The sequence below is a fragment of the Nicotiana attenuata genome, unplaced genomic scaffold, assembly GCF_001879085.1.
Source record: "Nicotiana attenuata strain UT unplaced genomic scaffold, NIATTr2, whole genome shotgun sequence".
Lineage (NCBI taxonomy): Eukaryota > Viridiplantae > Streptophyta > Magnoliopsida > Solanales > Solanaceae > Nicotiana > Nicotiana attenuata.
This window is the reverse complement of record NW_017671793.1, coordinates 136,578-164,477: the sequence shown is the minus strand read 5'-3', so window position 1 is coordinate 164,477 and position 27,900 is coordinate 136,578. Positions and strand designations below refer to the sequence as shown.

At 41.9% G+C, this 27,900-nt stretch overlaps 1 protein-coding gene across 1 annotated transcript; it reads right to left on the bottom strand.

Moving 5' to 3' along the window:
* Positions 1–145: 145 nt before the first annotated feature.
* Positions 146–20,384, bottom strand: LOC109210244 (F-box protein At1g80960-like). Its single transcript, XM_019373628.1, has 3 exons — positions 19,659–20,384; positions 19,184–19,237; positions 146–322 (listed from the first exon to the last, which is right to left on the bottom strand). Exons 1-3 carry the CDS (start codon positions 20,382–20,384, stop codon positions 146–148), a joined length of 957 nt encoding a protein of 318 aa, XP_019229173.1.
* Positions 20,385–27,900: the final 7,516 nt, after the last annotated feature.

The window sequence follows — 27,900 nt, the reverse complement described above, 5'->3', positions numbered from 1 at the left end:
ACAATTTGAGTAATCTAGGCAGGGGATTTGGGAGATTCGAGTCAACTATGATCTTAGTTCGAGTGTCTGCTTTCCTGTGTTCATTTCTGGGTGTTCGAATTGGTTTTGGGTTGCATCAGTGATAAAAATTGTGGTTGTGTTTGATCTATCGCTGGAGTTTTAAATCTGTTCCTGACTTTGCTGTGTCAACTGATTTAATACTGAATTTTGAACTTATTCCCTGGTTGCTGCTAAAAACTGTTACTGCTGCTGATCTTCCTTCTTTCCTATTGATCACTGACTCCCAGGTACACGCTTGAATTGACTCTGCTGTAACTTTGAGCTGAAATGGAATACAATTACTCTTTTACTTGATCCTGAAATATGCTGCCTGGACTGTGGGTGTTGGTAGTTAAATAGGCGTTAAGTTTAATTGTACAGCATAGCCTAGAATCGATTTGTATGTGTATAAATCTGGACTGTATAATTGGGACTGGATCAGACTGTTTTCGATACTGTTGAGACATTTGGAATTGATTGTAGTTCATGGTCTCAATATCTGAATATTGCATATAAAGGTTAGAACTAGAAGTCTTGAATATGAGCCTATTTCTGCAGCCCGTTGTATTAATTCGAATAGGCCTGTTAATAATTCATGAAATGGAAAGAATGATCATTTGGTGAGCGAGTAGCTGGAACAATCATGTGTTAGTTTCATTAATAATTCCCAGATGGTGGCTATAATTTAAATGAGGCTCGTATTGATGTGTGGATTAAGGTGTTTGCATGGAAAGTATTGAAATGTGTTTTAGAATCGGAAATTGTTTAATTCCTTTGAGGCAAAATAACATGTATTGTAAAATCAAACGCGAAGACTACTTCCTTGTGTTGTTGCGTGGTATCGAACCAGAAAATTCATTTCTGTTTGAAGCTGGCCTGCGTTAAAAAATGGGCTCTCTCATGAGCCCACTTGGATTGATATCAATTCGGAACTCAAAGTAGTCTTACGCCTGTGGACCACTGTGCCCCATACTGGACCCAATATTGATTTCACGTTGCTGGGCCTGGCTTCACTTGGAGCCCGATTTCTTCAGGTGTTAAATCTGCAACCATGTTTAATCACATCAGGTTTATTAGTTGGACCCTCGGTCCATTTGTGCTAGACTGATCCCTTGCTCGAAATAAGTAACTCTCCTCGTGTGAATCATTAGTCAGTCGAAGGGAAGCCTTTAATCACATTTAGTTCTAGCGGGTTAAGCCCATTAACTAGATTGAAGTGAGCCTTAATTAGATAACTCGCAGTGCGCGACCCTCATGAATTAGTTTAAGACCGTCAAGCTAGAACATATTGAGGCGCGCCAAGCCCGATAAAATCTCAGATGCTTGGCCCCGTTCAAATATTTCTTTTAAAAACAATTGGAATCCGAGGCGTTCCACTTAGCAAAATTACATGGCCCTCGCAAAGCCAAGACGCGTGGTTGCTTTAGGCGCGTATTTTAGTAATACTACTTTCTTAAACACGGGTGCATATTTATGTGACCCAAATCTAAATCTCAACGGAGTCGAAATGCGTCAAAAGCCACGGGTGCACTGGTGTAACGTGGTTCGAGATACATTTTCACCACGTTGCAATTCTTATTAAAAGACATAAAGTAAAAGTGGTTAAAATACAGGGCACATAGGTTAGAATATGTTTTAAAATCAGATAAAAGCAAATACCGCAGTTGAGCGACCGTGCTAGAACCACGGAATCCGGGAATGCCTAATACCTTCTCCCGGGTTAACAAAATTCCTTACTCGGAGTTGTGGTTCGCGGACTGTTAACAGAGTCATAATTTCCTCGGATCGGGATTCAATCGGTGACTTGGGACACCATTAGTCTCCCAAGTGGCGACTCTGAATATTAATAATAAATCCCGTTCCGATTGTCCTTTAATTGGAAAAACTCCTTTACACCCTCACGGGTGTAGTAGTGAAAAAGGAGGTGTGACATCGTAAACCCGATTTCGCGAGAAAAAGGGGGGCGTCGACAGCATGGCGACTCTGCTGGGGAATCTTTAGGCTTTTACCACTTCATGCTATATGTGACTTTACTACTTTCTTTACTGCTTTGTTTAATACCTTTATTCAAAACTGACTTGTCTTTTTGTTCCTTTTTCTTTAACGCTTTCATTTACTGTTTTTCTTCAATACCGTTGTAATTTCCGAGCAATTATTGTAATCATTATGAACGTGAAAATATGTGGCAATTTGTTTCATTTCTTGTAATTGCATTTTTCAACATCATATTCCACTCGTTCCAAACAAATACCATTGCAACGCTTGATGAGTGGTTGCGCTCTTCCAATATTATTACCCCCTAAATTTTGGCAAAGGCGTATTTGCGGTAAAACTAGTCGATCAGCGGTGCAGTCGACGGTTTCGTGCCTTTCCCTCTTGAGTTGTCCGCTCAAGGGTACCGGTCTAGCACCCCATAGAAACCTTATTCTATTTAACTGTTCATGCATCACTGTCAAGCCTAGTCGAGTCAGTTATGTTGTCCACATAATGACTCTTTAAGATGGCCTTATCCAAAGTCCACTGGGTTCCCATGGGATCCAAACGGACAACACCATACTCTGTGCATTTATTTGGAGAACTAAATGCTGTAAAATGCTAATTATTTATTTAAATAGTCGAGTCCGGCGGGGGTGAGGGACTAACGCTTTGTTTTGCAGAAAATGAGGCACGAAGTCCCCAGATTCGGCATGGTAACCAATATTCATCCGAGGTTGCTAAGATGGTGGGAGGACCTTCATTCCAGTGACCGGACTCTCGTCCGCAAGCATTTGGGAAACTTACCCTCTCTTTTGGAGATTCAGCCGGACAACAAAATCATAGAGGCTGCGACATTGTTCTGGGACAGTGATAGATCGGTATTTCGATTTGGGGACCTTGAAATGACCCCGCTGCTCGAGGAAATAGGAGGGTTAGCCGGTATTCCTTGGGAGACTCCGAGTTTGCCCATGCCAGAAAACCGCAAGGGTAAAGGTTTCTTCAAAATGATGGGGTTGAAGAAAAACTCAGATTTGACTTGTTTGAAGGATTCCTATATTCCTTTCGACTACCTGTACGAGAGGTACGGTCATAGCAAGTCGTACCGCACCTATCCAAACGAATTCACCCTCACCTCATTGGGGCATATCCACAGGAGAGTTTTCGTCTTTATGTTCTGCTTCTTGGGAATGATAGTGTTTCCCATGAAGAAGGCTAGGATCCATACCAGACTAGCCATGGTCACCAAGACACTAATGGAGGGGATTGAAGGGCAACATTTCAGCATAGTTCCCATGATTGTTGCGGAGATCTACCGAGCTTTGGACAATTGTCAACGAGGGGCCAGTCATTTCGAGGAATGCAACTTATTACTCCAACTCTGGCTTATAGAACATCTCCAAAAGGGACGATACCGTCAAGAGCTTCCGCGAAGGCCGTGGAACGATCATATAGCCTTTCACCATCCCAATAGAATGAACTATATGCCTGACATGTTTGCTCGGCCGGGGGATGCTCGAGGATGGGTAGAGTTGTTTGAAAGCTTGAAAGAAGACAAGGTGCAGTGGATGTTCGAATGGTTCCCCACTGGAGAGTTCATCATCCGCTCTCGGGATGCTCCATTCCTCATACTCATTGGTCTGAGGGGAACTTATCCCTATGTCCCTCTCCGAGTCATGAGGCAGGCAGGGAGAAAGCAAGTCGTACCAAAGGTCGAAACGATGAGTCATTTCAGGGTTGACTTCCAAGACGACGATAGCTCATACAAATGTCAAGCTCATCACATGTGGAACAGTAAGATCATCCTTGAAAAGGATTCCATAGAGCCTAACAGATATCATGCTGGCTACACCTCATACTATCCAGGTTGGTTGGAGGAAGATCATGCTGGGTTAGGACAACCCGGTTCTGTTCGAGGTCACAGGGTCATCGACGAAAGGGCTGAGATACAGGTCAAGTACAATCAGTTGCGCAAAAGGATCAGGGAGTGCGAGAGTGAGCATCAGGAGATTCAAGAGGCTAATCAAAAGTTGATCGAGGAATGGAAGGATATGGCTGTCAGAGCCAACAAGCGCCTAGGGCATTTGGAGCGAGGGTTAGTAGAGCTGGAAGGGAAGTTCATCCGGAGGATCGAGAATTGCCAAAACGCCGAAGGAAATGAAGGAGGACATTTGGCTAGGGCTTATCTGCTGCTGGGATTGCGTGAGCTGGTGACGCTATTCGATGGAGCCAAGGATGCCGAGTCTGGGGAAGGTCCTTCTGGGACCAAATAGTTAGGAGTCACCTTTCCTTTTCGTTTTTGAATGTAATAAGGCCAATGGCCATTAGTGACATTTTTACTTATGCAACTTTAGTGTCGTTTTGGGATTCATCTTGTTTTTATCAATAAAATGAGGCATTTAGCATTATAAGTTCTCCAAATCAACTTGTCACCAGGCCTACCTCGGGCACAACGAGGCACCCAATTTAGGACACGATTTATATTTTTTTATACTATGTGTTTAAACACTGCAATATTTCTTTCTCAGAATCCGCACTAACTTGTTACCTTTTGTTGTTTTTACTTTTATTTTTATTCCCCTCCCCAAAAGGTTAGTTCGTGCATTCTGGCATCATCAGCTTACTCCACAAGATCTAAGGGCCCTCCACCTCCTCCTTCTCCAAGTCCTATCAAAAGCAAGAACAAAGCAAAAATGGACAACATCAGAAAGGACGACTCAGCTGAAAGGGTAGAGGTTCCTCAGGGTGTTCAGGTATCCAAAGAAAGTGTCGTGCAGCTCGAACAGAAGCTACTGAAATTTCAAGAAGAGCTAGACCAAGTTCGGAACTTGGCAAGTCTGTCATTCTCCCTCACTACTCCAGACGTCAACTTTCCCAATGCTCAACACCCCATACCTCCACAAAACATCCCAAAGCCGCAGAAACATCCCGCTACTCATTGCAACACATATCTCAACAACACTCCACTCCTCATCCTTGAACCATCAAATGATCATCCCCACCACACTCCCATATATGTGGAAACCTTGCCACACTACACCAAACCCATTACAAACACACCAGAGTCTGATGACAAAGATTCTCTCATCAAGAACCTGGCAGCTGAGCTCAAAAAGTTGACTAGCCGGGTCCAGGGCGTGGAATGAAACAAAGGCATTGAAGGGTTGAATTATGAGGATCTTTGCATCCATTCGGAAGTTGAAATTCCCGAGGGGTACAGACCTCCCAAGTTCGAAATGTTTGACGGCTCAGGGTATCCTAGAGTCCATTTGAGGACATATTGTGATAAATTCGTCGGTGTAGGAAGAGACGAGATAATTCGCATGAAACTCTTCATGAGGAGTTTGAAAGGCGATGCGCTATCTTGGTACATTCACCAAGATCTCATGAAATGGACGAGCTGGGTAGGAATGGCGTCCGATTTCATGGACAGGTTCAGGTTCAACACAGAAAATGCACCAGATATCTTCTACATCCAGAATCTGAAAAAGAAACCCACTGAGACATTCCGCGAGTATGCTACTCGATGGAGATCCGAGGCTGCTAAGGTCAGGCCGGCCTTAGAGGAAGAACAGATGAACCGATTTTTCGTCCGAGCGCAAGATCCGCAGTATTATGAGAGGTTAATGTTGATAGAGGGCCAGAAATTCTCCGATATCATCAAGCTAGGAGAAAGGATTGAAGAGGGCATTAAGAGCGGAATGGTCACTAATTTTGAAGCACTGCAGGCTACCAACAAAGCCCTACAATCTGGTGGCGCGTCCAAGAAAAAGGACGTGAGTGCCGTGATGGTTGCACAGCGAACCAAGTCCCCAATAAAATACCAAGCCTACCCGGTACCCCCTATCACATACCAACCTATCCCCAACTACCAAGCACCTCCGCCTTCTTACCAAATTCCATCACCCGCTTACCAATCATCTCCCTCTCCCACATATCAACCCACCTCACCAAGATATTCCCAACCTGCACCCGTCTACCAAGCCTATAATGCCCACTACCAATCACCTCCCGCCCGCCAAAATTTCCCCAGGCCACGCCCTAACTTTGACCGCAAACCTCCCAGGCAATACACCGCCATCGCCGAGCCAATCGACCAACTATATGAAAGACTCAAAGCGGCCGATTACGTCACCCCAATCCCTGCCATAACTCCAGAAAATTCTTCCCAATGGGTCAATCCAAATAAAACCTGTGCATACCATTCCGGCATGAAAGGACATACCATCGATGAGTGCCGATCTCTGAAAGATAAAATCCGGGCTCTAATTGACAACAAAATCATAGTGGCCAAGGAAACTGCTCCCAACATTCGCGACAATCCCTTGCCTGATCATAAGGGTGGTGGTGTGCATATGATCGAAGTGGAAGATGATTGGGACCCCAAGGGGTCAATTGGATTAATTGCCGAGGGTGACGAGCCTAAGAAACTAGCCGTCACACTGAATCCAATTGTAGTTCAGATTCAGCCCTCTGGGAATAATAAAGTAAACATGTTTGTGCCTCTCGAGTTTGAAACACCGTCATCCAAAAGGACCGCAGAGCCGATTGAGGTGGAGTTTGGGTCTCCAAAAGGTACCATTTGAAGTTGCTGTGTTGCCACCCAAAACGAGAGTGCCCATTCCTGTGGCGATGTCAGCCGTAACGCCGTTCCATACACAGGCCATACCTTGGGATTACACCGCCGAGGCAAGAAGGAAGGGAAAAACTAAGTCTGGAGAAGCAATCACAGCACAGGGTATGACCAGGACCGGCAGAATTTATACTCCGGAGCACTTAGTTGAATCAAGTAAGCAGGCCTCTGGACGGCCTATCAAAACCTGGTGGCCCGATAATCTCTGGCGGAAGATACAGGCAAAAGAATACTCAGTTGTTGATCAATTAAATAAAACACCAGCGCAGATTTCCATTCTGGCTCTACTGCAAAGCTCCGAGACACACAAGAACGCCCTGATGAAAATACTGAGCGAGGCATACGTACCCAGCAATATAACTGGAGGAGAAATGGCAAACATGGTCGGGCAGGTATTGGAGAGTCATAAGATCACTTTCCACGAGGATGAGTTGTCCCCTGAATGTTTAGGACACAACAAAGCGTTGCACATCACTGTGCAATGTGAAGACTATTTCATCACCAGAACTTTGATTGACGGAGGATCCAGCCTCAACATTTGTCCATTGGTGACCCTCAGAACATTGGGGAAGAGTCTGCATGAAATCAAGGATGGGGCTATCAACGTCAAAGCTTTTGATGGTTCCCAAAGGTCCACTATTGGGGAGATCAGTTTATGTCTACAAATGGGGCCAACTTGGTTCGATGTTGATTTTCAAGTAATAGACATCCCAGCATCCTAAAACTTACTACTGGGACGACCTTGGATCCACGCCGCAGGAGCCGTAGCATCAACCCTGCACCAGGCAATGAAGTTCGAGTGGAATCACCAAGAAGTGATTATTCATGGTGACGGGAGTAACCCCATATACAGTCGCCAAACCATCCCAGCAATTGAAGGAAGAAGGAAGCTAGGAGGAGAAACTTACCACCACATTGAGCGAGTCAACGCCGTGGACAAAGATAAGTGGTGGGATAACAAGATAGAGAGTATGCTAAACTGGAGCGGGTATGAACCTGGCAAAGGGCTCGGCAAGAACCTTCAGGGAATCACCAAGCCTATCAAACTGAAGAAGCATGGCACCACTTTTGGGTTAGGGTACGGTTATACTTGGGAAGAATTCCAGACCTGGTCGCCACCATGGCGCGGCCCTTACTATCCGCTGGAGTACCCTATACCCCTCCTGGAACAGACTTTCCAGCCAGCCGACATCATATATGGGCCAGAGGAAGATGAAGCATTAGCAGCAATGAAGAACCTGTTCTTGGAAGATGGCAATATGGACTGTCACGTCATTCTCGAGGAGGAAGGGGAGGAAGGCCCTTCCATACAGGCAGTGAACCGAGGAGGGCGCCTCAACAATTGGTCCGTCAGAACCACCAAGGCCCGGAGAGCTCCGGGGTAGCAAGGCTGAACAAAGCATTATACATCATCTTTTATTTTTCGCTAGTTGATTTCCCTTCAGTATTATCTTTGAATTTTGAAAAGAGCTCCGATGTTCAAAACCATTCTTTTAGCATTTATTAAAGCATTTTAGTTTTTATAAAAATCGCTCTTATTATCTCTTTTTCTCTGCCATTTACTCTACTTTACACAGCATCATTATTACTTATCTTGATGAATCGATGAATTTGACATGCGACGACGTAACGCAACAAACGGATATAGGCTCAGAAGAGGATGAGATACCAGAAGAGATCGTTAAAGAGGTCGAGGACTTTGAGAATAGACCTAAGTCTAACCTGGACAAGACTGAGGTCGTCAACCTGGGGGATACAGAGAATGTCAAGGAAATGCGCATCAGTGTTCACCTGTCACCGTCAGAAAAGGAAGAGTGCACGGAGTTCTTAAAAAAATATGAGGACGTATTTGCCTGGTCATATGATGATATGACCGGTCTCAGTACATCTATTGTAGCTCACAAATTGCCAACAGATCCGACATGTCCACCGGTAAAACAAAAGCTCAGAAAGTTCAAGCCAGACATGAGTTTGAAAATCAAAGAAGAAGTTACTAAACAAGTCAAAGCCAAGGTCCTCAGGGTAGTGGAGTATCCAACATGGTTAGCCAACATTGTGCCAGTGCCAAAAGGAGGACGGGAAGGTCAGAATCTGTGTCGACTACCGGGACCTCAACCGGGCCAGTCCGAAAGACGACTTCCCCTAGCCGAACATACACATCCTGATTGACAACTGCGCCAAGCACGAGTTGCAGTCATTTGTCGATTGTTTTGCTGGGTATCATCAGATATGGATGGACAAAGAAGATGCGGAGAAAACGGCTTTCATTACGCCGTGGGGGATGTATTGTTACAAGATGATGCCGATTGGATTAAAGAATGCTGGGGCCACCTACATGAGGACCATGACTACTATTTTCCATGACATGATACACAAAGAGATCGAGGTGTATGTAGATGATGTCATCATCAAATCCAAGAAAGCCACTGACCACATGGAAGATTTAAGAAAGTTCTTCAACAGATTGAGAAGGTATAACCTGAAACTGAATCCCGCCAAGTGCGCTTTCGGGGTTCCAGCCGAAAAATTGCTTAGGTTCATCGTAAGTCGGCGGGGAATAGAACTCGATCCGTCAAAGGTCAAGGCCATTCAAGAATTACCACCTCCAAAGAACAAGAAAGAGGTTATGAGTCTTGGGGAGACTCAACTACATCAGCCGGTTCATAGCCCAGTCCACTGTCATTTGTGAACCAATCTTTAAGATGTTGAAGAAGGACACCGCCACTAAATGGACCGATGATTGTCAAAAGGCTTTCGATAGAATCAAGGAATACCTGTCAACGCCGCCAGTCCTAGTTCCGCCCGAACCAAGTAGACCGCTATTGCTCTACCTTGCAGTACTGGATGGAGCATTTGGTTGTGTTTTGGGATAACATGATGAAACGGGGAGAAAGGAGCAAGCCATCTACTATCTCAGCAAAACGTTCACCCCTTACGGGGCCCGGTATTCCCTGCTAGAACGCACCTGTTGTGCTCTGACTTGGGTAGCTCAGAAGTTGAGGCATTATTTCTGTGCCTATACCACTTATCTCATATCAAGGATGGATCCGCTGAAGTACATCTTCCAGAAGCCCATGCCCATGGGCAGGCTGGCCAAATGGCAAATTCTGTTGAGTGAGTTCGATATTGTCTACGTGACTCAGAAAGCGATCAAAGGAAAAGCACTAGCCGATCATCTTGTCGAAACCCCGTGGGCGGAGAATACGAGCCTCTAAAGACGTATTTTCCCGATGAGGAGGTTTCTTTCATAGGAGAAGACATTGCGGAATCCTATGATGGCTGGAGAATGTTTTTCGACGGAGCGACAAACTTTAAAGGAGTTGGCATAGGAGCGGTTCTAGTATCAGAAACAGGTCAGCATTACCCGGTGTCTGCCAAGCTCAGGTTCCCGTGCACCAACAACATGGCCGAGTACGAAGCCTGCATCTTAGGGCTCAAGCTGGCCATTGGTATGAACGTTCAGGAGTTACTAGTGATTGGGGATTCAGACTTGCTCATACATCAGGTTCGAGAAGAGTGGGCAACCAAGAACTCCAAAATACTCCCATACTTGCATCATGTACAAGAGTTGAGGAAGAGGTTTACAAAGACAGAATTCCGGCATGTCCCCAGAGTTTAGAATGAGTTTGCTAACGCATTGGCCACTCTATCATCCATGATTCAGCATCCAGATAAGAACTTCATTGATCCTATCCCGGTAAAAATCCAGGATCAACCTGCCTACTGTGCTCATGTCGAGGAAGAAGCAGATGGAAAGCCATGGTTCCATGACATTAAGAAGTATCTGTCAACAGGAGAGTATCCAGAGCTTGCAAACACTACCCAAAAGCGCACACTGCGGAGGTTATCCAATCACTTCTTTCACAGCGGAGGAATCCTGTACAGGAGGACTCCCGATTTGGGATTACTAAGGTGTGTCGAGGAAAAGGAAGCATCCAGGTTGTTGGAGGAGGTTCATGCAGGGACCTGTGGCCCGCATATGAATGGTTTCGTCTTAGCCAAGAAAATACTCCGAGCTGGTTATTTTTGGATTACTATGGAGACGGACTGCATCCAATATGTTCGAAAGTGCCATCGCTACCAGATTCATGCAGATGTGATAAAGGTGCCTCCCAATGAGCTTAATGCAACAAGCTCGCCATGGCCGTTCGCCGCTTGGGGAATGGATGTCATCGGACCTATCGAGCCTGCCGCATCAAACGGACACAGGTTCATTCTGGTGGCAATTGATTATTTCACCAAATGGGTTGAAGCAACATCGTATAAGGCAGTAACCAAGAAGGTTGTGACAGACTTCGTTCGCGACCGTATCATTTGCCGGTTCGGCATCCCAGAGTCAATCGTCACTGACAATGGTTCCAATCTCAACAGTGATCTGATGAAAGCAACGTGTGAGACATTTAAGATTAGGCACAAGAATTCTACAGCCTACAGACCTCAGATGGATGGAGCCGTAGAAGCAGCCAATAAGAACATTAAGAAGATACTAAGGAAAATGATAGAGAAACGTAAGCAGTGGCATGAAAAGCTATCCTTTGCTTTATTGGGATACCGTACCACAGTCCGCACATCAACTGGGGCGACACCCTATATGCTGGTTTACGGTACCGAGGCGGTCATCCCAGCCGAAGTGGAGATTCCCTCCCTGAGAATTATGCAGGAAGCAGAACTTGAAGATGCAGAATGGGTAAAAAGTCGTTAGGAGCAATTAGCCCTTATAGACGAAAAAAGACTGAATGTAGTTTGCCACAGTCAGCTTTATCAGAATAGAATGACCAGAGCCTTCAACAAGAGAGTCAGACCAAGACAGTTAACGCCAGGGCAGTTAGTATTGAAAAAGATTTTTCCGCATCAAGATGAAGCCAAAGGGAAATTCTCTCCCAACTGGCAAGGTCCGTACATGGTTCACCGGGTTCTAACCGGGGGAACCCTCATACTCGCAGAAATGGATAGAGAAATTTGGCCAAAGCCAATTAATTCAGACGCAGTCAAACGCTACTATGTGTAACCATTATGATTCCTTTATGATGTAATTCGAACTACGTCTGACCTGATTCCCGTTTAAGAGGGGATACGTAGGCAGCCTTATGGGTTCGGTCACAATTCAATAAAATTTTCATTTCCCCCCCGACATTGGAAACTGGGGCAGAATTTTGAGGAGGACCCTCAAAATTCCGAAGCAAAAGAGGTTGCAATATCTTGAACCGTGTCGTAATCATCGGTTCATCTAAAACCATTTTACCTTTATGTATTTACATCATGTTTTATTTTACTAAATCATGCATGGCTACCGTCAAAATAGCTTTGTTTAGCAACGCTACCCCAAATGAAAGCAAGAGCCGAGTAGGACAAGCGAAGCCCACGGGAAGACGAACTAACCTTCCCCCTGACAAAACTCACAATCTTTCTTTGAACGCAGGCACTCCAAAAACATAGAATCATCGGATACGATTACAAACTCACACTTTTCAGGAATACAATTCTCAAGATCATCGCCCATTTACAAGTGCTATCCGCGCACGACATTCCCAGCAGCCCCAATGACAATCAACTATCAGCTATCATCTATCAGCTAAGAGATTTCGTTACTCCTCACTTTTATTTTTCGCATTGCATAAGGCTACCTTTCTGCCTTCCGAGACTAAGCATTATCTCCATCTGCATTTTTTCATTGCATAAGGCTACCTTTCTGCCTTCCGAGACTAAGCACTGTCTCCATCTGCATTTTTCTCTGCATTGCATAAGGCTACCTTTCTGCCTTCCGAGACTAAGCTCTGTCTCCATCTGCATTTGTGCATTGCATAAGGCTACCTTTCTGCCTTCTGAGACTAAGCACTGTCTCCATCTGCATTTTTCTCTGCATTGCATAAGGCTACCTTTCTGCCCTTCCGAGACTAAAGCTCTGTCTCCATCTGCATTTGTGCATTGCATAAGGCTACCATTCTGCCTTCCAAGGTTAAGCTCTACCTCCATCTACATCGGCTGAAACACCGCCAACCTTATTTAAATTTCTGTCGGCTGAAATATCGCCATTTACATTTTTCTACATCGGCTGAAACACCGCCAACTTTATTTAAATTCCTGTCGGCTGAAATATCACCATTTACATTTTTCTACATCGGCTGAAACATCGCCAAATTTATTTAAATTCGTGTCGGCTAAAATATCGCCATTTTGCATTCTCTACATCGGCTGAAACATCGCCAGCTTTATTTAAATTTCTGTTGGCTGAAATATCGCCATTTACATTTCTCCTTCACATCGGCTGAAATACCGCCAAATCTTGCATTTCATGGGCTGAAATACCACCAAATCTTGCATTTCATCGGCCGAAATACCGCCAAATCTTGCATTTCATGGGCTGAAGTACCGCCAAGCTGTCCAAGGGCGTCATTGTTCGGAGGCACCATCTTCATAGCCCGAGAACCACATGACATGGCCCGAGGACCCCGCATTATATTCTGCACATCATTATTCAAAGGCATCATGGTTCGGAGGCACCATTATCATAGCCCGAGAACATCATTTCATAGCCTGCGAATCCTTTATTATGCACTTCATGGACCAGGACATCATGGTCTGAGGACGTCATCTTAACCGTCCAAAGACAACATTCATGGTCCAATGGGAACTTGCATCACGTTTAAATTCCGCACGATATGCTTGTATTACTTAATTGCAGGTACGTCAGCTGGCCACAACCATTACAGCAGGAGCGATCTCGCTCCGGTTCTCACAGCCCATTAGTACCTGATCACCCTTCCCAACCTGAATATTGCGCCCGTCTCTTCAAAAACCTCCATCGGCATACTCCGTCGATGCATCCTGAACTACATATGACCTGATTCCTGTAAAACCAAGGATATGTAGGCAGCTCAGAAACCAGAGCGCGGTCAAAACCTTTGCAAGTCGTTTCTCGCGGTCAAAATTGGTCATCATATCTATACCCGACAACTCTTTCATCCTTCCCGGGTAAAGAGGGGCAGTTGTTGATACCCAATTTTTCCTATATTTTTATATATGCAAAATACTTTCAAAATAGCATGTACAGGCATATAAGCATGCCACAAAGTTTTGGTATTTTTCCTTTATTTTTTTTAAGATTTTAAAACAAATTTATTGTCTATTTTAATACGACAAAATTCAATAATTATTCCCAAACTAGCATTTTTTAGTGAATAATTTATTTCATTCTCATATTTACCCTAAGATATAATTGGGGTAATTTTTGTATATTTTTATACATTTATTTGGTATTTTTTAAGCTAATTGCATATAATTGTAATTATAGCCTATTTTACGATTAATGGCATTCTATAATTATAAAATCACTTTTAGTATTTTTACATTAATATTTATATGTTATTAATTGGTCCAGTAGCTTTAATTTATTTTCAAGTCATTTTTTACTATTTGTATAAATTAAAAAGGGAAAAACTGGCTATTTAAGTGACAGCCCTTTTTGTATTTCAATTTTAGCCCAAATTGGACCCCCAATCACACCCTAATCAAACGACCCAATTCTATTGTAACCCGACCCATACCCTTTCCTATCATACCCAAACCCGGTCCCCATTTAACCCATTTAATTAGATCAACGGCTCCCCTCATCCCTTTCCTTTTTTAATTCAAACGACCCCTTACCCTACCTCATTTCTCCTTAGCCGCCGCCTCTGAAACCCTCCACTCTCTCAAATTCTCTCAAAGGTTCTCAAACCCTAGCCACCTCTTGCCGTCTCAGACCAGAGATCCACCGGAATCTATGGCCACCAAAGCCATGGGGATCTTACACCCACCCTCTGGTGCTCTTATACACCGGTTTTCTGAAGATTCAAGGCCTGACCTTGAAGATCTCTACCCAGATCTCCTTCGATTCAGGGTTCCATGGTCGTCTCCGGCTCTACTCCGGCATATCGGGGACGTTCGAGCCCGAGTCTAACTTCTCCGGCTTAGATCCACAAGTTTTCCAGGCCTTTCTCACCTCTAGGTTTCTTCTGAAACCCAAACCTTTCGAGGTTCTTCTGATTTCTCTAGATCTTTCCTAGATCTGTGTTTATCTTGGGGTCTCAAACGTTTACTCAAAAGTTTCTTTCAAAACTTGCTTTTTAACTTTTTCATCTTTCCCGATTTAGGGTTTCTTTGATATTTTTAACATGCTCTACTGTGATTCTTATATGTTTCTTCTACTATGTTTCTTGTACATGTTTCTGTGCTTCTTCTACTGTGTTTCTTCTACCTTGTTCTTACGAGTTCTTCTACTGTTTTTTTTGCATGATCGTCTTTATTATGTTTTTCTTCTACTGGGAAATACGTGTTCCTTTATGATTTCTGCACTTATTCCGTTAATATTTTCTTTTTGCTTGACTTACTTGTCTTCATCTCTAGACTCGATTAACGGTAAAAGACCCTAGAATTTGGGATTCACTCGAGTTTTGAGATTATTTGTTATGTGATTTGTTTGTTTCATATCTCTGCACGTGTTGATTTCAAAACCCTAGTCTCTTTGGACCTATTTGAGTTCCTGAAGTTGTTTCCTCTACTATTTGACTGAGTTTCGAAATCTTTGTGTCAACTTTGTTTCTTCATATGATTTTGACCTCTTTACTTGACCTTTCGCATGCTATTCCCTCTTCTCTGAGATGACTACCATGTTCTTATGGTCCTCTACTCACTGATTTTCTTTGATTGCATGACACTCTCCTCGCGTGCTTAATGTTTATGCACTCTTTATAAGTCAAATTTCCCTCTCAAAATAACCTTGATTGTGGACTGATTTCAAATCTCTTTGTGTAACTTTGATTGCACTCTTGAATTGATTCTTTCCTTTATTGTTTTGATTTCCTTTGTTTCTTGGACTTGTTGAAATATTTTCCTTTCGACCCTGCCTTTCTACTTAAGTTGATTTGATCCCATTACCTTAATTACATTAGTATGGGATTCTTACAGGCCTTTCCTTAATTAAGGTCTAATGAACTTAACCCCTAATACATGTGGTATACTCGTACTGTGCTGAAAATATTTCCTTATTTGTCATGTCCAGCCCTGCGTGATTTCTTTCCTTATTTAACACTTGCATGCTACCGTTTGGTTTAATTGCTTTATTAAAGGAAGTCTTTGATACTGATTTGATTTTAATAAGACACATATTCCTCCAATTATGTCTGACTTACAGTCCTTACCTTATTTCTGCGTGTTTCTCACACTATAAATACCTGCTCTTTTATTAACACCCAACACAACAAAAACACGAACACTGGAGTCTTTTCTGCACTCACACTCACACACAAAGTATTCTCTCTTGCTGTTTGTGTTGTGGCTTCTTTGCAAGACTTCTGCTCTCTTTTGCTTGTCTCTTTCTGAAACTGGTATGCCTTTATTTAAACTTTTGCCTCATCCCTATGTGTTTATTCTGTAGTCTCATTCTTTTGTGTGGTTTGCTGTTCATGCTTCGTAACTTATGCTAAGTATTTTTCCTTTCTTTGCTTCTGTTCTCATATGAATCCCTACCCCTAATCCCCTTTATGTGTTGAGTTGAAACCTTGGCCTGACAGTATCCCAATTACTGCCCAGGCCATGGTTTGACCTTCAATAGGTCCTGGACTCTCCAATGTTTGGCTAGTGGGCTGGTCAGGGGTGTGCCAGCAATCTATGTTGCTGGGCATGACCACCAGCCTGCCTTAGCATCCCTTAATCCCCTCTATTGCACTTACACTTGTTCCTAGATTCTAAGTTCTGCCCCCCTCCAATGAGCCTTGCCTTAGGACCTTGAGTTCCCTCTGAACTTGGACGTTGGAAGGCTGGCTCTTCCACATTGCACTTTAATTCAGTTCTGTAATGATATCTAGGTGTAAGCATTGCCTGGAGTTCTTGAAACTCTTTGGAACTTTGACACATTCCAGATAAGGGAAAGGCCTTGGAACTTGATCCCGATAGTTGGCTCACATCATATTGTTAGACCTTGGGTCTGTATTAGGCTCCTTGGATGCAGCTTAAAAGCTCTGATGTAATTTTATTTTCTGTTTGATTCATTTGGTCTGTAATAAATTTTGTAATAACTTATGGGGTTTTAGTAAAAAGGGGAGGGCTATCTGTATATGCATAAGGGTAGATATCCTGCCTATAGGAGTTTTTCTTCGAATTTCTGCACTTTCACATATAGAAATCATTCTTATCTCTGCACTTTCACATATAGATGTCATGCTTATCTCTGCACTTTCATCGATAGAAATCATGCTCACAGGTGCTCATATGAATTCAGCACTTTCATATATATATAGAAATCATGCTCATAAGAACTCTGCATATCATATAGATATCCTGCTCATAAGAATTCCGCATGTAGGAGCTATGTCTTTAAGATTCTGCATTTTTGCATCCATCATTAGGCAAACAGTTGTAGGTCAAAATAATAATCAATTGCATCCTAGATACCATGCTCGTAGGATTTTCTGCACTCTTGCTACGCCCGTAAAAAGTGTTTAAAATTAACAATGCTATAAAGCATGCCTATAGGATCTATTAACCTAATCTGAGTCACTCGTTTTAAGATTAGTCCGTCAGTAGTAACCAAATGCAGAACTCGTATCATTCTGTTAAAACTGGCAACTTTCAGTAATCAGTTCACTTCTTTATTCCTGAAACCAGTAGATACCATCACTTAAGGAAACAAGTAAGTAGTTAATTAATTGCACCAGTCTTCGATAAGTTACAGCCAGGCGAGCCTAAAGCGAACTTCTTGTCTAAAAATATGTAATGAACCAACCTGCCTAACGTTAAGCATAATTTGGATCTAATCAGTATGTGTAAGACGTGCTAAACTACATGATTTCTGTGATTAAAGGAGGTTTGTCTGAGCCTTAATTGCTTTTGTGCTCCCATAACTGTCTTATGTGTTTTGCTTGACGCCTTAGTATTTTAACCTTTTGAACCTCTGAAAAGCCAAGCTCCCTCCCTTTAGGATTAGTGGTCCTAAAGCCTCCAGGACTGATAGGTGGGACGGGTAATAGTACGCTGTAGGTAACGACACCATTTCGCGCTTAATACCTTATCGGGGTGGGAAGGGTAGACATGGAGATGATGATCGCACGATGACACTACGCGTACGATTGGTTACCGGTGTTGTGTGGATGATCCATGTGATTTATAAACCTAGGACCCCTTGCCCTATGTTACTTTGTTTAATATCAACAAATTATGTCTTTTCAATCACCCAATACTCCCCTTTATTTTTTTTACTGCATTATCCCTTTTCCTTCTTCGTTTATAAGCTCCAACATGCTTGTTAGCAACCCTTATGTGTAAATTAATTTGCATACTTGTTTTCATTAAAGTCACAACATAGCATGGCCGGAACCACACTAGTGGATCTTGAGGGGTGCCTAACACCTTCCCCTCAAGATAATTTCTAGCCCTTACCCGAACTCTGGTTTTCCAATTCAAAACCCTTCTTAGTGTCCTAATGCACTCAATCATTAGGTGGCGACTCTTCAATTCCAAGAACCCAATTCCCAAACGGGAATAGAGTTGTCTTCCCGAATGTCGTAAACCCGATTTTGCGAGAAAAAGGGGGGCGTCGACTCACGAACTCGCTCCCGCGATCGGAACATCAAAATAACCTCTAGAACCACGAATCGGATGCCAAAACGCATGAAAATCACTATGAACTTCAAGAACTTCTAGAATTGCAACCAAGCGTCCGAACCATATCAAATCAACTCCAAACGACACCAAATTTTGCAGGCAAGTCCCAAATGATGTAACGGAGCTGTTCCAACTTTCGGAATGGCATTCCGACCTCGATTGCACAAAAGTCAACTTATGGGTCAAACCTCTTCATTTTCCAAACTTCAACTTCCAACTTTCGCCGAAATGCCTCAAATCATCGTACGAGCCTCCAAATCTAAATCCGAACGCACGCCTAGGTGAAAAATTACCATACGAAGCTGCTGACATCATCCAAAACTCATTCCGGAGCCGTTTACTCAAAAGTCAAATTCCGGTCAAATTCTCACCGCTTAAGCTTCCAAAACTAGATTCCTCCTTCCAATTCGACTTCGATTCGTCCGGAAACAGAATACAACCATGCACGCAAGTTGATACACATAACATGAAGCTGCTCGTGACCTCAAATTGACGAACTGGACGAAATTGCTCAAAATGATCAGTCGGATCGTTACAAATTCGATAAGCCGTTAATTATAAAACTTTAAGCCGTTTACCAACCATTACTCTGATAACCTAATATCAATAAGCCAATTCGGTTAACGGTTACTGTTCGATTTTCAATAGCTCTAGATATTGTTGAAAAAGTGTTGTTTGAGTATAATGAATTTATAGAAATAAGACTTGCTAATTCACCAAGTGATACTTTACAAGACATTACTAAAAAAAAAGGGAAAAACCGACTGCCAAAACCGACATTGATCGGTAATTGGCAAAAATCGACCGAAAACCTATCGATTCATGGGGGTCGGTAATCGTGTGATCAGTATAGTGAGCCAACCGATCGATTTTGATCGGTCAATTAATAGCAATTACCCTGAGTTGTAGAAGACGAGCAACTACATTCCTAGAGTTATGCGATACCTGCAACTGATCAAAATAAAAGCACAACAAGCAAGAGATAGATGAAATCTTCTCTGGACATTTAATAGCAATAAAAGAAAGCTTCATATTTAAGGGAACACATCAAAGAGGAGAAGCAGCAAATTAAAGAATAAAGATACCTTTTGGAAAAAGGTCAGAATACTAACTTATTAATTTAAGCATCTAACTCATATATTCTCACACAATCAATAAGGGAAAAATGTATTCGCTAACTTACTTGGATACTATGTAGCAACTCGGGGTTGTTTGTCCAAAAGACTCGAAGGTTTGGACAATAAATATGAGATGTTTTGATTGTATAAGAAAAATCTTCCAACACCATCTTAGTTAAGCTTTTAGAAATTAGGTAAAATCTACATAATTTCATACGATGAATCTCTAATAACTTGAGTTTCTTATGACGAACGCCCAAATTCGTCCACATGCCGACACAAGCACCAAGGCTCAGATTCTCCAGTAACTCACAATCACCGAGGATGTCGATTAGGGTTTCTTCGCTTACACGACAAGCTGTGAGTTTTAGGGTTTTAATATTGACGCAACCTTTAAAAGGTGAAGCATCTTTTAGTACATATTCACCCAGCTCTACCACTTGAAGAAATCTCCCACTGAATATGCTTCTCGGTACAGTAATAATCTTTAAATGGTTAATGTCGGACGATTTGAAACTTGAATACGCTCTATAATCAGGTGGAAACCACCTTTTCCCACGCATTGCACTATTTTTATCACACGAAAGTGAAATCCCTTTAAATCTTTCTTTCTTTTTCAAAAGTTCAATCAACCTTAGCATGTAATCAGAACATGTCCAATCTTCTGGTAAGTGATGCAAGTGAAAAAATTCAATAAAATCAACACCACCGTATGATGAAAGAAACTTGTCCACAATGGACAGTTTCTTATTACGTTGATTTCTAGGAACATACCGTGGACCAACATCATGATTAACACCAACGTAATTAAGATGAAAAGAAAGACGAGATAAGGATTTCCATAGGAATCTCCAACGTTTGGAATATACACTTGTTGCTACTGCTTCTTTAGTAGGAAGTAAGGAGATTATTGAACATAACACATCATCTGGAAGATTGCTAATCAAGTCTGCAGCTTCGATTCTTTCTACTTTATGCATTTAGAGAGAACTAGGATTTGAGAAATACCTTTGTGACCTAGCTTTAATTTATATAGTCATAAGTTTTGGTCGTAAAAGGAAAAAAAAAAAAAAACGTTTTGTTTCCTTCTAGGACACTACTCTCTCTCTCTCTACTTCCTTTGAACCTAAGTTGATTTGGATTGAAATGGTTTAACATGTGTCGTTAGCATAAGTGACCTGATTGTAGTTTGAGGTTAAACTGATGTAGGAATAAAATTTAAACTCAATTTTTTTTATACTTGTCCGATTATTAATTAATCACCTTGTGGAGTCGTACATGACTTAGAACTTTTTGAAAAAGATAAGAAAATAGAACAGAAACATTATAACTTGTGGAAATTAAGTGTATTTTCCACAGTAGGAGCAATTAAATTTTTTATTTTTAAATTTCATCCAAAAAAAAAAATTCCTCGGAAAATCTTTGGAAAATAATATTTGGTGGTACCAATGCCATTCTTTTTCCTGCAGTAAAGGACTTGGAAAGTTCAAATAACTTGAGCTATATTATACTCTAAAAAAGAGGGAAATAATTTTTCCTCGAGATACTGTCAATGTTTGCTATGGTACATGGGAATATAAATAAAAGAGTTCGAAATCTGAGAATGGAATCATAGGAGCACTTTACCCCAAAATGAGATCTCTCCGGAGATTTTCCTTTGTGGACATCTGATAAAATTGGAACGATACAGAGAAGATTAACATGACTCTTGCACAAAAATAAAATGCGTAAATCGAGAAATGGTCCTAGATCTCTCCTAGATGAATGAACCACCCAAAGTCTTGCCCTAAGTTGCAACAATTCGGGTGCGGGTGTCCGATACGGGTGCGGATCTGGAGGACAGATCCTTCACGATCTAAATTTTCAGATTCGGGGGTGTGGATCCAGGTACAGGTACAGTTGCGGGGATTCGACTAAAAATAATCCAAATATAAAAATGTAGAGTTATAAAAATATGCCTAAATTATGAGACATCATGTGGAAAACTTACATGGTGCTTGTAGAGTGCAGGAAAAGATCTAGAAGTTCAGTAACCATAAAAAGTGAACAACATCCACATTTGAACTAAGCTGATAAGAAAATAGAAAAGCCTTTTCTAATTGGAACTTGCATTGTAGGCCTTCTAGATTTTCAAAGGAGAACCCGAGAGGAAGATAAAAGGAAAAGCATTTGACATAGATATTTTTATATACAATGTATTCCATTTTCTTCAATTTCATTCTAACTTTTGATTTGATTTCAAGCGAAAACATTGAAATTGTCCTGAATTTCTCCATCGATTTTGGTCAAAGTACCCAAAATCGATTAACCATATAGGCTATAGATCTCACACTCACACCCACATCGTGTCAACATGGGTGTGGCACTGAAAATGAAGAGTCTGAGCAATTTAGGTCTTGCCTTATGTCGGTAGTACTAGAAGATTTTGGTACTTGCACATCTGAATAGGGATGGAAAATTATCTTTCAGAGGTATGTGGTAAGGGGCGGATGTAGCATATATAAACTAATGGGTTCTCGGGCCCTATATATGTGTAAAATAATCTACTAAATAATAAATTCCGAACCCATACTCAATTATTAAATGAATTTAGTCGAATTTTGGACCTACAAACTTCAAATCCTCGCACCACATCTTCATGCGGCCAAACCAAAGGGTTCTGCCAAAACGTTATCTTCCTACCGTCACTCACCCGTAAAGAAAAGTGTTCCATAAAGAAACCCCAGAGGTGTCTAATAGCTTCCACACTCCAAAACCAAGAGTGTCACGACCCAAAATTCACTAAGGGTCGTGATGCCGCCGAACACCACTGTTAGGCAAGCCAACCTAAATACTTAATTAAATTCTCGTTTTAATGCTCTTGAAATCTATGAATTTCCTCAAACTTACCAATTAAAGATAATCGTCTCAAATCAAACTAAATGATAAGCGATTAATATAAAATACTGCATAACTATCCCGGAACCCGGTGTCACAAGTGCATGAGCAATTTCTAGGAATTTGAATAAAGTGCAACAGCTGTCTGGAACACAAAGGGGACAGAAAATAAATACAATTATGAGAGAGACTATACTAGCTGCGGTTCGCCTTGAGGAAATACAACTCGCTTAGTCTCTGTGTCGCCCGTGCTGCTACGCCCAATAGGCCAGTAGAAGTACCTGTACCTGTGCAACAAAATGCACAACAAGTGTAGCATGAGTACGAAAACAACGTGTACTCAGTAAGTATCCTGCCTAATCTCGAAGAAGTAGAGACGAGATGGCAACTTCGTCACTTACTAGTGGTCCAATAATACTATTATTAATGCGATGACTCACGGATTTATTAAGGACAACAGTAGATTCAAATAAGTTTCCAAACAGGTAAAAATTCCTTTTTATTAAAAGTCTCCGGATTCATGATCCATTAATTAACAATTATCTCAAGCCGGGGAGAGCAGGTAGCAACATCAATAAATCTCAAGACAAGCAATACAAACATGTGCAACTCATGCGGAGGTCGTACGGCCCGATCCAACATGAATGTAAAATGTGCACTGCTGAGGGTCGAGCGGCCTGAACCATAGATGCATCTATTACCCCACTCACGAATCATACATGCGACGCGGTCAAATATAAATAAACAACAATCAGTCAATCATGAATTTTTCAGGGAACAATTATCCAAGGAAAAGCCAATTCTCTTTTAACAATTCAAGAAAATGAAGTTTAATCTTTTTTAGAAATTCATTCACTAATTCGATGTGATTTAAGCGACTCAAACTGTTAGTAAGATTATAAATATTCCAAGTATAGCATGCTTTTGGGTCCTAGACTACCCAGACTTAAACATAATAGTAGCTACGCACGGACTCTCGTCACCTCATGCGCATGTAGCCCCCACAATTAGGAGCACAAATCCAATTAATTCACCTATGGGGACAATTCCCTCTCACAAGGTTAGAAAGGAGACTCACCTCGCTCTGAAGATCCATAACCGGCCTTCCACGCCCTTCCGAAGACTCAAATTGATGCACAATGCTCCAAACTAGACAATAATTATGCAAATCCATTAATATATGCTCAATTACTCATTACAATCCAATTTATAACAATTCCTAACCCCGATCGAAAAGTTGACAAAATCGCTCTCGGGCCCACGTGCCTGGATTCCGAAGATTTTCGAAGATTAAGCTTACCCATAACCCCTCGAACTCAAATATATAATTTACTCTCAATTTCATACCCAAAATCGTGGTCAAATTCCAAGAATATGAATTTTCTAGGTTTTCCTCAAACCCCCAAACTTCTACCAATTTACATGCTAAAATCCATACATAATCGATATATTTAACTCAAGATAGGTGGGATTAACTTACCTTGTCGTTGATGATGAAAAACCCCACTTGAAGCTCTCCAAAATCGTCCACACCCAATGAAAAATGGGGAAAAAAGGACCAACCCCCGATTTTAAAAGAACTTACTGCCTCCAGCACTTCCGTACCTGCGGTCACACGATCGCTTCTGCGTTCCGCAGGTGCGGCCCCTCTACCGCTCCTGCGGTCCTCTCTCCAGGCTACCTTTTCCGGTTCTGCGCCTCAACATCCGCAGGTGCAGTCTTGCTTCTGCAGCGAGATGACCGCATCGCGGTCCCAGCTCTCCCCCGCCAACACCGCATCTGCAACCACAGGGCCGCTTCTGCGGCTCCGCACCTGCGGCCCTAGTCTCGCAGGTGCGGTTACACCAGCAACCAGCAACTTCTGCTCCTCTTTAAACTCCGAAATCGATCCGCTAACCACCCAGAATCCACTCGGGGCCCCCGTGACCCCAACCAATCATGCCAACCAGTCCCAAAACACATTACAGACTTGATCGAGGCCTCAAATCATATCAAACAACGCTAAAATCATGAATCGACCTCCAATCCAAGCTTAATGAACTTTAGAATTTCGAACTTCTTCATTTGATGCCGAAACCTATCAAATCACGTCCGATTGACCTCAACTTTTGCACACAAATCATATTCGAGATTACGGACCTAGTCCAACTTTCAGAATCAGATTCCGACCCCGATATCAAAAAGTCCACTTCCGGTCAAACTTCTCAAAAACCTTCAAATTTCTATCTTTAGCCAAATGACTCCAAAATGCCCCACGGACCTCCTAATTCACTTTCGATCGCGCTCCCAACACCAGAATCACCATACGGAGCTACTCCCAGACTCGGAATCCCGAACGGACATCGATAACACTGACATGCCCTTCAACCCAAACTTATGAAATTTCTTCCAAAATGCTAACTTCCACCATAGGCGCCTAAACGCCCCCGAGTCATCCAAAACCCTATCCGAGCATACGTCCAACTCTAAAATCATCATACAAACCTGCTGGAACCTTTGAATCCCGGTTCCGATGTCGTTTACTAAAATATCCAATCCTAGTTAATTCTTTCAACTTAAAGCTTCCGAAATGAGGATTCTCTTTCTAAATCAACTCCGAACTTCCCAAAATTCAATTCCGACCACGCGTACAAGTCATAATGCCTGAATTGAAGCTGCTCATGGCCTCAAACTGCTGAACGGCGCGCTAGAGCTCAAAACGACCGGTCGGGTCGTTATATCCTCTCCCACTTAAACATACATTCGTCCTCGAACGTGCTAGGAATTGTGATGGGGTTGTCTGGAATCACTGCTTAATACCTCGTGCACCTGCCCGTGCTACCACAACTCAGTTGGGCACATTAGCTCGATCAAATCTAAAGATAACCTCTTTCATTTAGGCAAATACGCCTTAGAGCCCAGTTTCAACATCCGAAATTCTCTGCCAGGCCTGCCTTCAACATATGAACACCGTATCAATCACCACACGCTGTACCAGAACATGACTGCACACCCTTGTTGAATTCACACCATGCACCACATCATTCACAAGACCATAATAACACTCTCTGATCATAATAGTCGACATTTCCCGAATCTGATGCTCATAATGCACCCCATAACATATATAAGTCATGTTCCAACTCTCGCAATGCCGTCACGACGGAAGAGATGTGTAGAAATTCATAACCAACTGTCGATTCAACAATCATTGAGTCTATACTCCTGAAAAGAACCATTACCTCATTATGAACCAAATAGTGGTCTTTGCTCCTTAATATACTTTATACAAGCATATTGCACTGTTCCTAAATCCAATGATCTCGTCTCACCCAGTACGAACTGCTCGGGCAATAAGCCACCCCGGACATGATCAAAAGTCCTATATGATGCCCCAACGTGCCAGTAGGCTACTAATTCGAACGCAATGTAAAAGGAAAACGAACTCTGGAAAGGAAATCCAATTACCCCACTCGCGAATCATACATGCGATGCGGGCACACAACTAATATGAGTTTTCCTTAGAAGAATAGGAAACAAAACACATAAAAACAGATATAGGGAATTGTACTCAACATCACACTGTTGCGGCGTGCAACCCGATCCGCACATATAACTCAGATTAGGAGATACACATCGAGCTAATTTGATCACTACAAAAAATTACCGAATATCAATCACAAGCACGCTAAGTGCATAATACCATCCATGGGGAGACATATAGTGCCATAGGCTACAAAACTCAAGCACAATTGAGGTGCGACATACGATCTGAATCTCGAGAGCCCTCCTGCTCACATAACATCATCTCTACGCGAAACCTCAACACATAAGCAATTTCCCAAGCCGTCTCACAACTCACACGGCGCAATGTATCATTACATGAAATATCTGACGACGATATAGCACCCTGACTACTCCTCCACAAGGAGCACTGTTGATGCCCAATTTTTCCCTGTATTTTTTTTAAATATGCAAAATACCCTCAAAATAGCCTATATAGGCATATATAAGTACATCCCAAGGTCCTATTATTTTTTCTTAATTTTTCAAAGATTTTTAAATCAATTTACTGCCCTATTTTATATAATAAAAAAAACCCAATGATGGTCCCGAAAATTATCATTTTTGGCGATTCATTTATTGGATTCTTATGTCTGTACCAAAATATGGCTAAGATATTTTTTACACATTTTTATAAATTTATTTGGTATTTTTAAGGACAAAATTGCATAATTGCAATATTAGCCATTTTTAAGTTTAAATCCGTCTCATATTTATAAAATGGGATTTTATATTTTTAAATTAATAATTATATATTATAAGACATTTTAGTACTTTTAATTTGTTTCCAGAAATTTGTTTATTATTTTTATAAAGTAAGAGGGAAAAAGAGGCTATTTAACTTATAGCCACATTTGGCTTTCTAATTTGGCCTAACTAAACCCAAGCCCCAACCCAAATTAGACCAATCCAATACCCAACCCAATCCTAATTATCCTACCAGACCCACCTATCCCATCCAATCTGGACCGTTGATCATTCAGATCAACGGTCCCCGTTTAACCTACCTAAATTAAACCAAACGACCCCCCAATACCCCTCATTTTCCCCTCACTCGTCTCTATCTCTCTAACCTCTGGTTCTCCCTAGAACCTTCCCCACCCCCTCCTCTGATAAATTCTGTTCATCTTCTCCGGTCACCCTCTAACCTAGATCTATGGTGGTTTCACCACCCACCAAGCCACCTATGGCTCCTCACGTTTGGTTGACCGAAGCTCCATGACTCGACCATGAAGGGTTATGTCCAGACCCCTGTCGATTCGAGTTCCACGGCCATCTCCGATCCCGTTCCGACAAGCTATGTCTATTTCGAAGCCTGGTCTCGACTCCTTTTGCTTAGATCCAAGCCTTTCTCGTTGTTTGGGTTCCTCTGAAAACCCTAGTTTTGAGGTTTTTCTGATCTCTTCAGATCTGCTCCATATCCATGCTTTCCTTAAGATTTTAAACGATTTTCCTGGCTTTTCTTTCAAAAACTACTTTCAAAACCATTTCTTTTCCGATCTAGGGTTTTTCTGAAAGTATTTAAATGTTTCTCTAACTTTTTTTTTGTGTGTATTTGCCTCTATTGTGTTCTTGTATGTTCTTGTATGCTTCTTCTACGGTGTTCTTGTATGATCCTTCTACTGTATTTTCTTATACTGTGTTCTTGCATGCTTTTTCTACTGTATTCTTGTGTGTTTCTCCTACTGTATCTTCTTTTACTATGTTCTTAAGTGTTTCTTGTTAAGTTTCACATACTGAGTTCTGGTTAAGCTTCTTCTAAAAAAACGTCTTAATATGCTTCTCCTACTGTTCTTATCAATTTTTCCATTATGTTTCAAATTAGTTTCTTCTACTCTATTTCCTTTGAGCTTTTCTACTGTGTTCTGCATGTCACTTTTCTATCATGTTTCTCATGAGTTTCTGTTGCTGAAAGAAACGTGTTAGAAGTTTCAGTTCTTTTCTAAGACCTCTGAACCTGTTTCAATTTAATTACTTGCCCTCTCATCTTTGCACTCGATTAATGGTGGAAACCCTAGAATTTGGGGGTTCTTCCAAGTTTGGCTATGTGATTTGCCTGAGCTAGGGTTTTATTTC